Source organism: Corapipo altera, unplaced genomic scaffold (assembly GCF_003945725.1).
Source record: "Corapipo altera isolate COAL_440 unplaced genomic scaffold, ASM394572v1 1, whole genome shotgun sequence".
NCBI lineage: Eukaryota > Metazoa > Chordata > Aves > Passeriformes > Pipridae > Corapipo > Corapipo altera.
This window is the reverse complement of record NW_020884873.1, coordinates 20,456,074-20,469,698: the sequence shown is the minus strand read 5'-3', so window position 1 is coordinate 20,469,698 and position 13,625 is coordinate 20,456,074. Positions and strand designations below refer to the sequence as shown.

General features: G+C 35.5%; 1 protein-coding gene across 7 annotated transcripts in view; it reads right to left on the bottom strand.

Annotated features, from left to right (window-relative positions):
• ANKS1B (ankyrin repeat and sterile alpha motif domain containing 1B) overlaps window positions 1–13,625 on the bottom strand; it is a 423,271-nt gene that overhangs the window by 329,451 nt on the left and 80,195 nt on the right. For 6 of the 7 annotated variants that reach the window (XM_027666829.1, XM_027666823.1, XM_027666799.1 and 3 more), the window contains one exon: window positions 11,762–11,937. In XM_027666829.1, coding sequence (XP_027522630.1) covers window positions 11,762–11,937 — 176 coding nt within the window. Of the gene's footprint in view, window positions 1–9,851; window positions 9,940–11,761; window positions 11,938–13,625 lie in introns of those variants that run through there. The other variant, XM_027666847.1, reaches the window with a different exon arrangement.

Here is a 13,625-nt window from a genome sequence, read left to right as displayed (position 1 = left end):
AGAAATAATCACAGTATTATTAATGGAAACTGGTTAATCTCAAATAACCACCGAAGCAAATAAAATTGAAGAGCCTCTGCGATTTTCCCTCATGGCACTAAACTGAAATTTATATGAAGTTTAGGGAGCAGAGATGCCAAGAGAAGAGAAATGAAAACAGAGTATCAAAAATTGCGTAACTCATTCAACTCTCATATTTCTCTGGAAAAGAAACTGGTGTAAAAACCTATGCCTGCATGGTTAAGTAAATTTGGTTTCTGATTCTCATCCTAATTTAAAAACTTATAACATTGAATTAAGCGAAGGATTTCATATAGTGAAGTCACACAAAAGCTAGCAGGTGCATTTCCAGCACACTGTTGATACCCATGGGCAAACTTTTCTGTATTAGGCAGTTGCCCTTAACTCTGAATTACTCGTGTATTTTATAGAGGTATAGGAATCTGTTTCAATATATTTTGCTGTTATTCATTTTCTACTTGCTGAGCTTATTCATGAGGACTGAAAAAATCTGTTAACAGAATACAATGAAACTCTATGTCATGAGTGGTCAACTATGTCAAGACTTAAGGACAAAAATACTGAATCTTTTTTATATGTGAATTATAAAATAGATCTGCTTGTTGCCATTAGGATAGAATGAAAATGAAATTAAGCAACTAGTCCAAAGTGGTTACCCCATGTTCTAATCTCAGCTACTAAACAATTTTTAAAGAAAGCATTATTTTGTATTAGCTTATGGGTGGTCATTTTTCCCTGTAAAGTATGGCACAATACTTACCATTAGCATTACTTGTATACTTCTTACTAAGAGGCAAAGAAGGGAAACTGAGACTGCTGCTGCTAAAAGAGTACCTACTTATTCAACTTCAAAAGAATCACAGAACAAAATACACTGAAACCATGTATTTACTCTTATCTCCACCCCTTACTGAATCTTGTAGAGGTTCATATCTCCTGTTTATACCATTGCGATAAAATGACGTTGTTCCCCTCACTACAGAAAACAACTCAGAGAGGTACTCATATGGTTTTTACTCCTCTCATGTGTTTCCTCTCAGATGGTGATCATCAGGCTTCACTAACAGTTCCAAGCTTAATGACTTCATTCTTACACTAATGGAGTAGACATGAAATCAGTGTTGACTTGAGCTATACACAAAAATATTTAATTTTTTTTCCCTCTGCTGTTTGTAACTAATATGTAGGTAGAACACTCATTTATTCTCAGCTCACTATGTATTGCAAAACACAATCAAACCTGCATTGGTACCAGCTGACAACAGTGATAGAGTTTACAAATCTTGCAGAAATTTCTCTCTCTTAAACATGGAGAAATATCAAAACCTAAACAGTTCTAGAATTATGTATTCCTTGTTCAGATTTCAGGATGGAAAAGAGTAAACTTTCAAGCATTCTTCTTCTTTCCTCATTAAATCAGTTATCTTTTCCCTCAGGTAAATATCTAAATATGACTGTGAAAAACAAATCTCCCACATATTCAAGCTCAGTCTTCTTACAATCTATCAAAATTAACTTTGCAAGAGAGCAAAAATACATTTTCAGAAATTAAAATCTAACCATACAAAAACATTGGTGAATTCCTTCATATTCCTTCTAGACTTCACACATTATTACATACTCTATTGCTCAAATGTGATAAATCAAAAAGATTACTAAAGACCACAAACAATTCTCAATCCTTAATGTTAAAACTCCCAATCTACTGGAGGGGTATTTGGATCTTGATTAAGTCGTCTTTACGCTGAGGTCCAGTGTCTAACTTTGGGCACCCTGCCTAGCTTTTAACTGCCACTCCAGAACACTGTGACTTTCCAAGTCCTTTGTCACATCTGCCAGCCCCATGTAGATGCCTTGGCTGCTGACTGACCAGAACAGCACTAGATGCATATGCTTATGCAACTACATGAGGGCAACTACGAGTGATTCAGCTGCCAAGCACAGGCATCCAGCATCATTTTAGAAACTACAGGGTAAGCTGTTGGCCCTTAATCACTGCTCCTGAAGGTATGACTAAGCCCATGTTAGTCCTATGTAGCAAGGCATTTTCTGCATCCACAGTGATACAACATACTTAATGTTAAGGCAGCTGGATCCCACCTCTGGAGTATCAGCACCCCTACTGATGATGTCCTCATCAAATAGGGAGAAAATGTATTTTGAGAAAACCAAGCAAGATGAGGATGAAAAGAACTTTTTGTTCTCCTGTGAAAAAGAAGTTGAAATTCTTATTCTGACTGGAGCACTAGTAAACAGTTTGAGGAGAGAAGAAACCCAAGGGAAACGCAGGGCAGGAGTCCACGATGAATTTTTTTGGCAGACCTCTAGGAAGGGTCAAGGCACAAGGGAAGCACCTCTGGTGACTGATAACTTAGTAATAGAAAAACTCATCAGTCTTCCTGATGATTTGGTTTTATAATATGACAACAAGAGAATTGATGTTAATATTGAAGTCACCAGTTTGGGTGGAAATCTCATGATATTCTCTCTTCAGTCTCATCTCTAGAAGTGACTGAAACTCTCTCAGAAGATCTCAAATGAAGCTGGAGACTGCAGTTTAAAAATGGGCATTGTGCTGCACACTACTGCATACTCCCAGGAGGATGGGCACTGAGAGAAGAGACAGGTGTTCTGCTGTGCATGCCTGGCAACAGTGTCCACAATGTCACAGGAAGCTTCAGGGATGTTAAGAACAAAATAATGAAACAATATGGATGAAAAAGAAGGTTCTCTAAATCACTGAATAACACACACAAAAAAGATAATTAAAGTACATATACTTCATATTGGGAAGTTGATTTTAGGATCAGTTCTGAGAGAGTCCTCAAATCTTGGCTAATCCTATTGAGATTAGTAGATTTCTTTGGTATTCCTCTAAGTATAATGAAACAGAGATTAGTGTTCAAATTACACATGTGCTCACTATTGAACTAAAAATGTCCTTGTGAAAAAAAAAACCAAAAAACTACTGTAGTCAATTTAATAAAACATAGCCATCCAACAGAATTTTTGAGTAGACAAACTATTACTCATCATTTCCAGAGCACCCCATATTTACACACAGCTTTATAACCATAAAGACAAACAAGTTCTTTGATCTGAAAAGCTTATATTTTAATTACTTTATATGGAAAAATTTCTACACCCATATTCAAGATCCTTATGTAGAAGATTTAGCTGAGATGAAAGAGTCTGCAGCAGGGCAAGCAGAAGTGGTTGGCAGCATGGCAAGATTTACATACAAAATAAACTTGACAATGCTAAGATTACTTACTTAGGAAAAAGAAAGCTTTTAGAAAGAACAAGCCTGAAGTATTACAAGTTATGGATGGGTGCGCACAAAGTATTTTTTCTTTTCTACTCTGTCAGATTTTACTATACAAGAATAAATGGAAGCATGTACTCAGCAAATAAAAGAAAATGCCTGTATATACAGCACCTGTTCTGCAAAACCTAGCAATACAGGGTCATGGTGGTAAACAATGTGACAGAGTGGAGCAAAAGGATTAGATTCATTTACGATTCACCAGCACAAGCTAAACACATAACAATTTGTCTGTAAGCTGTTTTCCTGCAAGTACCTGATAGTCAAGGAATTTGCCACACACATACATAATTGCACAGACTAGTTAAATATTCCAGAAAATCATTATAGTGGAAAAAGGAGTAGGTACTTTTTAGTGCGGATTAGATCAACTAGTGGCTTGGCCAGCACCTTCCCCTAGTTATACTTAACTCCACGTAGTTTAAATTATACTAAGTGCTGTCATGTTTTGAGATTTTATATTCTGAAGTAAGTGCTGACTTTCTCACAGGGTAGGTCTCTGCAGCACACTGGAGCACTGTCTAGCAATCCATCTACCAGAAATCGCAACAGCAGGGAGCTGCAGGCTAATTTACTCGGCTGTGAAGCATGATACCGGGCAAATTATTCTGCTTAGAGTGCCACATAGCTACTATCAGGACCCCTCTAACACAGAAATTTTTACAACACTGTGCTGAAGCATAACATAACATACAGATACAGAAAATAATCTTTCTTAATAGCTACAGAACACAGATTAGGAAAGCATACATTAAAAACATTTTAAGTTCTCTCAGTTAGGTAACCTACCCAAAAGAGGGGACAAAACCTTGTACCAAGTTGGTACGTTCCCCTCTGCTTCTTTGTAGTAACCACCTCATGTTTAAATAGAATTTAGAAACCATTTTGTAAAGCAGCTTTCAGAAAATATATCATTCTATACTGACCAAGTGGATGTTTGGTACTGGATGTCACATTATAAATACCTAATGAAAAAAAACCAGCAACACCAGTTCTTCTCAGCGGGAAATACCACTGCGAGTATTAGAAATTGAGACTAACAGATGGTTTTTAGCTGGGTGGTAGCTTTTAAAAACAATTTTTGAAGTTATATAATCTTATCTTCAGAGAGTGGGTAGACCTTTGCAACAAGGGAATTTTAAAAAGTAAGGTTTACACATTCTGGGAGAGATGGCCTTCATATCTTTACTTCCTATAGAAATAAGAGTCAGTATACGCTTGCAAAGTAAGACTCTTTACTGGTTTGGGTGCAAAAGAGCAACTTAATACAAAATTCTTGCAATATCAAAATCTGACAGTACAGAAATTATTTAACTCCATTATAGAAAGGGAATTCAGTAAAGCAACAATATTGCAAACGCTGTGTCTCAGTACAACTCTCTTCCCTTTTTTTAACACATCATAAATACCTGCAAAATACAGTGAAGCTTTATTATTAAATTGAGCAAGTATTACTATATTAAATAATTAAAATTTATCTGCTTCTGTCCATGGAGTCCCAAACAATTAGGTCTGATTATTTTACTATTCCCTAATGAATAAGTAACCAAAATTGTTCTTGAATGTGTTTTTAATGTATCCTCATTAGTAAACAATTGTATATACTTCTGGCTTGCTCATCATCGTCATGTGAAATTTCGTATCACTCTCTCAATAATGCATGTATGCAAGTATGTGATATTTTTAAAGGTTACCACGTTGATCCAAGACAGTAATTATTTGGTTTTTCTTAGCCATTATATTTCAGTCCAGCCATTATTTATTTGTTATATTAAAAGTAAAAACCAAAACAGTGTTCTTGAAGAATGCTACTAAATTGTTTACCTCAGTATTCTTCAGTGACTATTATTTTGTAAAGTAAAGCTTTTTATGTGTGCTTTTTATCAAAAATAATTGTTCTTTTCCTTAGAGAAAAAAATTAATCAGAATAACTGACTTCTGAGTAACCATGCATTTTATCAACCTCTAATGTATCTATTCTTCACCCACTTCTTTCAAAACCATGTAGTTCTACACTTTCAAATCTCCCATTAGATATAAACCAAACACAATCATATTTTATTGCCTTTATATTGCTTCATCTTCTCGATATTCTGACACGAGAGTAAAAAGTGAACTTCTCTTTGAATATGTGCCATTACTGTTTTCAACAATGCTACTATATTTTTAACTATACTTTTTTTTTCCACTCTCTCTTAATGTGCACAAGTATCAACTTCCCCTTCTGGATGACAGAAGTGAGCAGAAAGTGACATTTATATGCCTGTGATGAAATCCAAATCTTTTTCCTGAGACTACACAGAACCTTTCCACATCTTTAAATTTAAATTACTGCTGCCAGCCTTTATTATCTATTATATAACCACATTAAATTTAATCAGATATACTGCTGCCACTTCTGTGAAATCTCTCTGTAGTGTAGTCACTACATGTTTTTACTATCTTCAGTTTAAAAAAAAAAAATAGAGGCACCTTATAACTTCAGTTTCTCAGTATTCATTCCAGGTAATTAAGTAAAATCCTTTAACATATACTCTGCTGTTAAGAACATAAAAGTGTTCTGGAACTGTTTCTTAATCTAACCTCACATCACGAATCCAAAGACAGTAAGATACTGCATTTGTACTTGCAAATCAATAACATAAATTTCTGTATTATGCTTCTGAACACAACAGCATAAATGTAAAAGCAAACATTGCAAGCAACTACCAACTACACAAGATTAAAGGGACTGTTCTGAAGAAAATACTTCAATTTGGAGCTTCAGTTTTATTGAAGTGGCAGATTTTAAAATTAGTTTTGGTTAAAAAAAAATCTCAAGACTTCTCAAAAAATACGGAGAATAGTTATGGTTAATGCATGGAAAAAACCTCAATAGTTTTCAAAGTAGGGACTGGAATAAATTTCTGAACACAAAATAAGATGAAGCTCTTTTAAGAGTCAATTTTAGGAAAGTATTATGAAAATAAAAGATCAAGTTTATGAAAGAAAAAGATTAAGATTTATTGTATTCAACATGTACATCTGGCAAATATATATATACACACAGACAAATATGGAAGTGCAGAAGTTCTTAATACCCTATTTTTTGCTTTGCAATCAGCAAAGCAAATAAAAAGCAACATATTCGCTGGTATCCATAGGATTTTTTTCTTGCAAGTACAAAAAGCCCATACTTCTCTTTTCTGGTTTTTTTTGGGTTTTTTTGTTTTTTTTTTTAACATACACAATCTGCAAATACATTGCAATAAAAACAGCATATTTCTTTGTTTAATATCACATTTAGAATAATTTGTTCTCACATGAATACATGCACAGGAACGTCACACCTGACAAGAAACTGGTAATGATCTTAGTATTCCAACGACAGAGTAATTTAAAGCAATTTACTTGCCAGAGCTCAGAATTCTCATAATATACACTTTGACATTCTTCTGTTCTTTTTTCTGACACACTTAATTTTTCTTGATCCCTGCTTTGCACGTTATACCAATTTAAATTTTCTTGCTTGCTGTTCAATTCACAGAGATTGTTTGAATACACACTTGATGTGTAACCTCTTTGCTATGATACACCTCTAAATTTAGCCCTGATGTTTTAGTTTGTAGTTTAAATGGATGTCATGATGTTCCATAAATTTTTCTCCTAGAGAAATTACAGGTGTTCATTTTGAAGCAGTTTGTACTATCAACCGTGTTAAAACACATGATTTTTACACAGCAATGAAAAAAAGTTGGAAAACCCTTATATAAGATGGCTGCTTTTGTTCTTGAAATGACTGAACCAGACTGCCATCTATTGGAAAATAAATATTTTTTTTAATTAAACTTTTTTTAAAAAACTAAAACTGCTATAATTTGTTGTCAAAACTGATTTTGCTAGCAATCATACTTAGCTTGAAAAGGAAACACCTTAGTTAACTGAACTGTGATAAAACTAAGCATTTTCCTGTATCTTTTTCCCACTGATGTTTTCTGGAATGTGTTTTGAAGCACAGCTCCTTTTCTGACTTGCTGAACAATCAAATTCTAGTTTTTTCTGGAAGATTTGTAATTAGCAAACATAGAACAACTGCAGTATGTCAGTACTGAGCAATACACAAGTATAAAGCTTTCCCAGCTTGCCTGTGCAGCAACTGTCAGGGCTTTCCATGTCTTTGCATTCATAGGGGGACTAAAGAGTGTATTCAAGTCACAATGACCGAAATAGGAAAAACAGAGAGAGGAACTGGAAGTAAAAATCTGTAAAGCCACCATCAAACCCCACCCAGCCTGCACATCTTTGAGAAAAACTAGGAATTCCAACTAAAATGATGCCTAGGTGTACGTAGGCCTTTTTGAGCTCTCTCTGAAGCAGAATCACAAAACTATGTCCAATCTGACCTTTAATTTCATGGAGACAATGAACAGGGAGTTGTTGCCTGGTATGTACTAGTAAACATGGAATTTATATTTTCCATGACAGCACATCAGAAGTACATTTAAACACAGTCAGAGCTGAGAAAGAAAATATTGAAATTATAAAGCTTCCAGTGCAGCTTTAACTTGACTTCATTTAGTTTATTCTTTATAATGTACTCTTCAAATAAAAGATAATATTAACTTACTCTCATCTAACTTTGTGCTATTCAGCAAACAAGCATTCACAGTTTTCCCTCTCTTCATTAAACATTCTCCCCATTCAGGAAGCTAACACAATCTTCTTTTCCAGAACCCCAACGTTTTCACAGTTTTTCCTTCAATTTTTGGAATGGAAGTGTCCTGTGGGGACTTTTTTTCATCTCCGGATCTGTTTCTATTCATGTCTTCACTGTGGTGTCTCCTGTTACTCTCCTTACTTTTACTTACCACTCCATTGCAATCTCCCTCTCCCAGATGTTCACGCCTTCCAGTTCATAAGATCCTGACTTTCACTTTTCCTATTCAGCTCTTCCATGTCCTAAGGAAACTTAGGAGTCAGATCTGACTAGTAATTTGGAACTCAGGAGACTAGACCCAAAGTTGTTTTAAATTTTTAAATTTTTTACCTAACCTCAGAGCTGTGCAAACTCTGCTTCCTATTTGACTTTAAAATACTGTGAGCACACAAATCTCTAAGGTTTTAATGCCTTATGTCACACATCAGACACCTGGTCAATAGAAACATATAAAGTAATAAAAACATGTAATGTTTTCGATGCAAATTTGATGAATAGTCCCTTATTCCAATCATTCCAGAACAACTTGCTGTGTGGTTGGATAACTAATTTTCTGATAACACAGCAAACAGAAGAATGGATTCAATTCTGTCTTTGACCTAAAGACTTCCAACCACAGCTTCTTCAAAAGAAAAGGTAGTATTCTACAAGTGCCATATCACTGAGCAACAAACAATCAAAGACACCTGAGACCAGAAAAGGTAAAGACTTTGCCTGTGTATAAGGCATCCAAAGTCCTGCTCTCTGGATTGCACTGGTACTTTTCCAATGGTTATACAGTTCAGAAAGAATACTAGATGGGATCACAGCCTGATAATCAGTACTTTATTCGGGAGACTGTAAAACCAACGTTAAAGCTCACTCTTATGCCATGGAAAGAATTGGATGCTATTCTTCCAGATGAAGCCTCTTACTGTCAAGTTATCGCATTAAAAAGCAGGTATCTCCACTACCCTTACACTAAACAAAAACAGTGAGCCCTGCTTTTTCAAGCAAAAGAGTTTGGCACTTGAGATTCAGGAGAGAATTCCAGGCTACGGATCGTGGATAGACAGACACCACTTTCTGCAGTCCTAAACCAACATAAATCTTATTTAGCCAGAGCAGTACCACAGGTGGTTTTGACCCTTTCAAAAGAGCCAATTGCTAAAAAAATGCTTTAAAATACACTGCTTCCTGATGCCTTCTCTTTCCCAAGCCCATGCTATGCTCAGGAGCTGGCTCCCGATGCTCATTGCTCCAACTCCCCTAGTTTCTATTCCGATCAAAAATTCCACAGTCTTGGCCTCCTACTTCTCTGAACAATGTATGTATGTATGGTCAGTCTTTGTGAACAAAGATTTGGGAAAGGCCTTTACCCTTCGAGCCTGCGCAGTGGATTTTTTAGGTGAGACACAGTGTGTGCTGAGCTGAGCCCACCCATTAATCCTAAGGTTCATAGCACGATGCAAAAAATACATATGTCTCCTAGCAGCCAGTTCCTTTGCAGAATCTCCCTAAGGTCATGAAGTGTAATGGCTTGGGGTTTGGAACCTCTTCAGACCACCGGACTACAAGAAGTTGAAAAGCCTGCACCAGCCATCATCTCTGAAACCAGTATTTGTTCAGGACATGGCATTATTAACACATTATCAGCAGGGACTTGATTTCTACACCTCTTCAGAGCAGATGCTGGTCCTGCAGGCAAAAAGAGTCTGTGCTCCAGCATTACCACACTCCTGTGCTGCCCCTCCCATAGGGTCTTGGCATGTGCAGCAGAAACAAATGCAAGCTGAATAAATGCAGACATCAGAGAAAAATCCACTTTACCTACTGAGATTTTTACAGAAGATTCTCATGGAGGAGAAAACTAAAGTCAGAATAAGCTGCAAGAATCTTTCTCTTCTTTAAAACATATCCAAGAAATCTATTTCTGACTCCCCACATCTATATACATCTCCACTTCTTTGTATCTTCATGTTCTTATTGAAGAAACCTAAATGAATATTTATGTGTTATCACCATACAGTCACATGTCTTCCACAACCATGCTTGCTGGTCCCACCCCCTGAGTAGTTTGGCAACATTCACCTTTGCAACCATTTTTAGAGCTAAACAAATCTCTTAGTGCTTCTTCCCAATTGGCTCTTTCATGGCTCCTTACAGTGCATGTAGGTTTTTGTATTACCCCTGCACTACAAAGGGAGCCTAAACATCAAGGGAAGGCAGCACTTCCCCAAAATTAAAATACATTGTGTCTTCCATTTTTTGATGCAAGGCAGCCAACTGGCAACTGAACAGACTGAGTCACCCAAAATACATTTAAAAATTAAATGGATGCTTTAGAACAAATAGGAAATTCCCACATGACAGCAAAAAGAGTCCTCTCCATACAGGCCTGTATAATTGGGTTTACTCTAAGGGAAAATATGTTCTGCCCTCCCTCCTGACTTCATGTTGGGAGTATGCACCCATCATCCTGATTACAGTTTTCTTAGAAAGAAAAGCTGGATGCATTAGGAGGAGAGCCCATAAAATGCTTTAAACAGTCCCCAGTTTTGAAGATTTGTTTTCACATCTAGTTCAATATAAAATAGATGAAATCTCAAAAAAATGTATTGCCTAATTTACCTTTGTATATCCCTGCTGCACATAAATTACAGATTTAGTGTCTGAATACTTTCTATTCACATTGTATTTCATTTAAGTCTGTAAAAATTTCAGTCAGAGTAGACAGATTTATATGGAATATATTTTCTGCAAAACAGCAGCTGAGCAGATTTAAATAGCAGCTAGCACCTAAATTCAGAGAGACGCTAGAAGAGTGTCTAAAATGTTTAAATGGGATTAGTACCTTGTTCAAACTGAGTTCAATATGAGTTATATATCTAAACATTCAAACATCTAGAAGGGCTTTACAAAAGTATCTACTGCCTCTCAGGGCAGCTAACCACCTCTGTAAATCTCATTTTTTCTACATATACTGTAATAAATGCTCCAGAACGTGAAGTCCATAACTTGTCATGGTTTTCCTCACATAGGAGAGCATATTTTTTCCTAATTTACAAACAACACTAATTGAAATTTAATGCTTAGCATTCTTCCTCTGTTCTTTCCTTTATTTCCTGGGCAATCCCATTTTCTTATTGAGGAAGAGAATTCAATTAAAAAAAAAAAAAAAAGGCTTATTACAGTAAGAAAAAAAACGCATCCCAGAGCACTTTATTCATTGTATTTGAAAATCACTGAAGTATCACAACCACAACAATTTTCAGTATTAGAGACTCAGTCTACAATATCATTAGACTACTGAGAAACCTATATAGTAACAAAATATATAAGAATAACAACCGAAGATGCTAAGCTGCTTCTTTCTGGGGCCACATCTGATCAGATTCTGCAAACATTTAGTATTCAATATAGTATTGAGCATACTGATTTCCATTCATCTTTCAAAAAACACCCTTCCATGTCCTCCCCATGCTCAAAACAAGTAACTCAAATGATTAGTCATATCAGTGGTGTCATAAAAACACATTCTGAGGCGTGGTAAGCAATATCTTTGTAAAATAAGGGGAACATTACAGTCTAAATCTGTAAGAAGCACACTCTATATTATTTTTTCTATTATAATGTTAACCTTGTACTATTCTCACTCTTGTACTATTTTTTTTCTTGACTGCACCATAAATAAAGCAGATGTAACTGAATATATTGTCTTTGTATCCAATCTTACTTACTACATTAAGCTTGGTTTGGCTTCCACTGGTCATAAGTTCTTCCTCTGATACTTTACTAAAATTATCCAGATAATGGTCTGATATTGTATGAGACAGATCTTCAAAAGAGTATTCCTTTTCTTGGCACAATTTGATTTCATCTAAGAGCTTTGATAATTCTCCAGTCACAGCTTCACCTTTAAAAACAGACACACCATTAGTCAGTAATTAGAATACCAGGTGTAATTAATGCCTAAAATGGAAATACACATTCCTTAAATTTAATGAGTATCTGTTATTTCCATGCCTTATCTTCTAGACAATAATCTTCATGCACAATTCTCCTCTCAAAAATAATGGCATCTCACTCCAGAGTTGGAATTTGCTAGAGGCAATCTACATACTTCTGCATTGCCCTATACCTTGCATTTAATTAGAATGAACTACAACATATACTTACCCTTTCTCTGTTTTCTAATCCTGAAAGGTGTCTAGAAATAGCAGCTATCCAAGAATGTAAAATTAATTCAGGAATCGAAAGGTTCTACAAACATAGAAAATCCCATAGAACGTCCCATACTCTGCATCAGGTTCACCTTTGCTGCTGTAATCAATCAATATGCTACATAGGTTCCATAAACTGTGACTAGGTTGGAACTCAGTTTCTAAGAATGCACATCTGTCCCATCCAAGCAGTTATGCTTTATATACAATTCTTGTTCACTCTCCTAGGATTAAATGGAATCTTGGAAGGATATACTGGGCAAACCCACGCGTTTAAAACATGCCTCCCTGCAGCAGCCTACCAGAAACCTATGTTTAGTGCATTCTGCATTGTGTTTCACGGTTTCTCCTTTATTTATCCAATATCTTTAGTTAGGAAATCTAAAAGAATAGTAAGGCAATGGGCTTTATATGTCTACACTAACTGAGGGCCACTATTAGAAACAGTAGTAGTAGTAAGTACTGAAATTACACTGAGTGCTGACTATTCTGCAAATAGTCCACCGTCAGCAGCAAGACCTCCACAGACTAAAAAGCTACTCATTATCAACTGCGTTACGTTCTGATTATCTACTGCATGTGTGTTACACAGCTACCTTTAGTAAAAGCAATGAAAATACAAGTGAAAACCAAGTTTTTCCAGGAGCAAATAGGAAACCCCTTCTATTGACTCAGCGCTTAGACTTGATAAAATACAAATAGTTCCATGTTACTCCATCTTTGGAAATAAAATGCTGAAGAGAAAAAAAGAGAGTGAGCATATTAAGCTCAGCATACATAAAACAGACAAATATATTCACATAACTAAAGAATCCCCTGACGAGACTGTATCTAGTTGGTCTAGAGCTTTTTTTTTTTTTCTTCATAGTTACTGTTTGCTATGCTTAGCAAACAAAAATACTCAAAAAATATTTTTAAAATTACACCAACAGCCAGTTATAACTGAAATTTTCTGAGCCAAGAACAGTTGTTAATTAAAAGCATTTAATTGCCATTTAATATCTAATTAACAGAAATTTTGCATTCAAAACTTGTTACTCTTATTCAATGGTAACTTCACACAAAACAAGTAAATTCAGCAAAAATATAATCAAGTTTATTTATAGTCTGCTTTTTAATTAGAAAATTGAAATTAATCCAGATCAATAGTATAATAACTAAAAATTGGAAGTAAAATACCTAAATATTAAAATCTACTCTAAAATCATGATACAGTGCCCTATACAGAAACAGAACTACTGCTTCCTACAGAATTATGTTCATGTTCCCAATCCCATGTTTTCCTTCATATGGCCTGCAGTACTTCTTACTGGGCAAGAATGAATTCTGTGACAAAACTGGACTGACCTGTGAGTGAGAGTGTACTAACTAACTGGCTGAT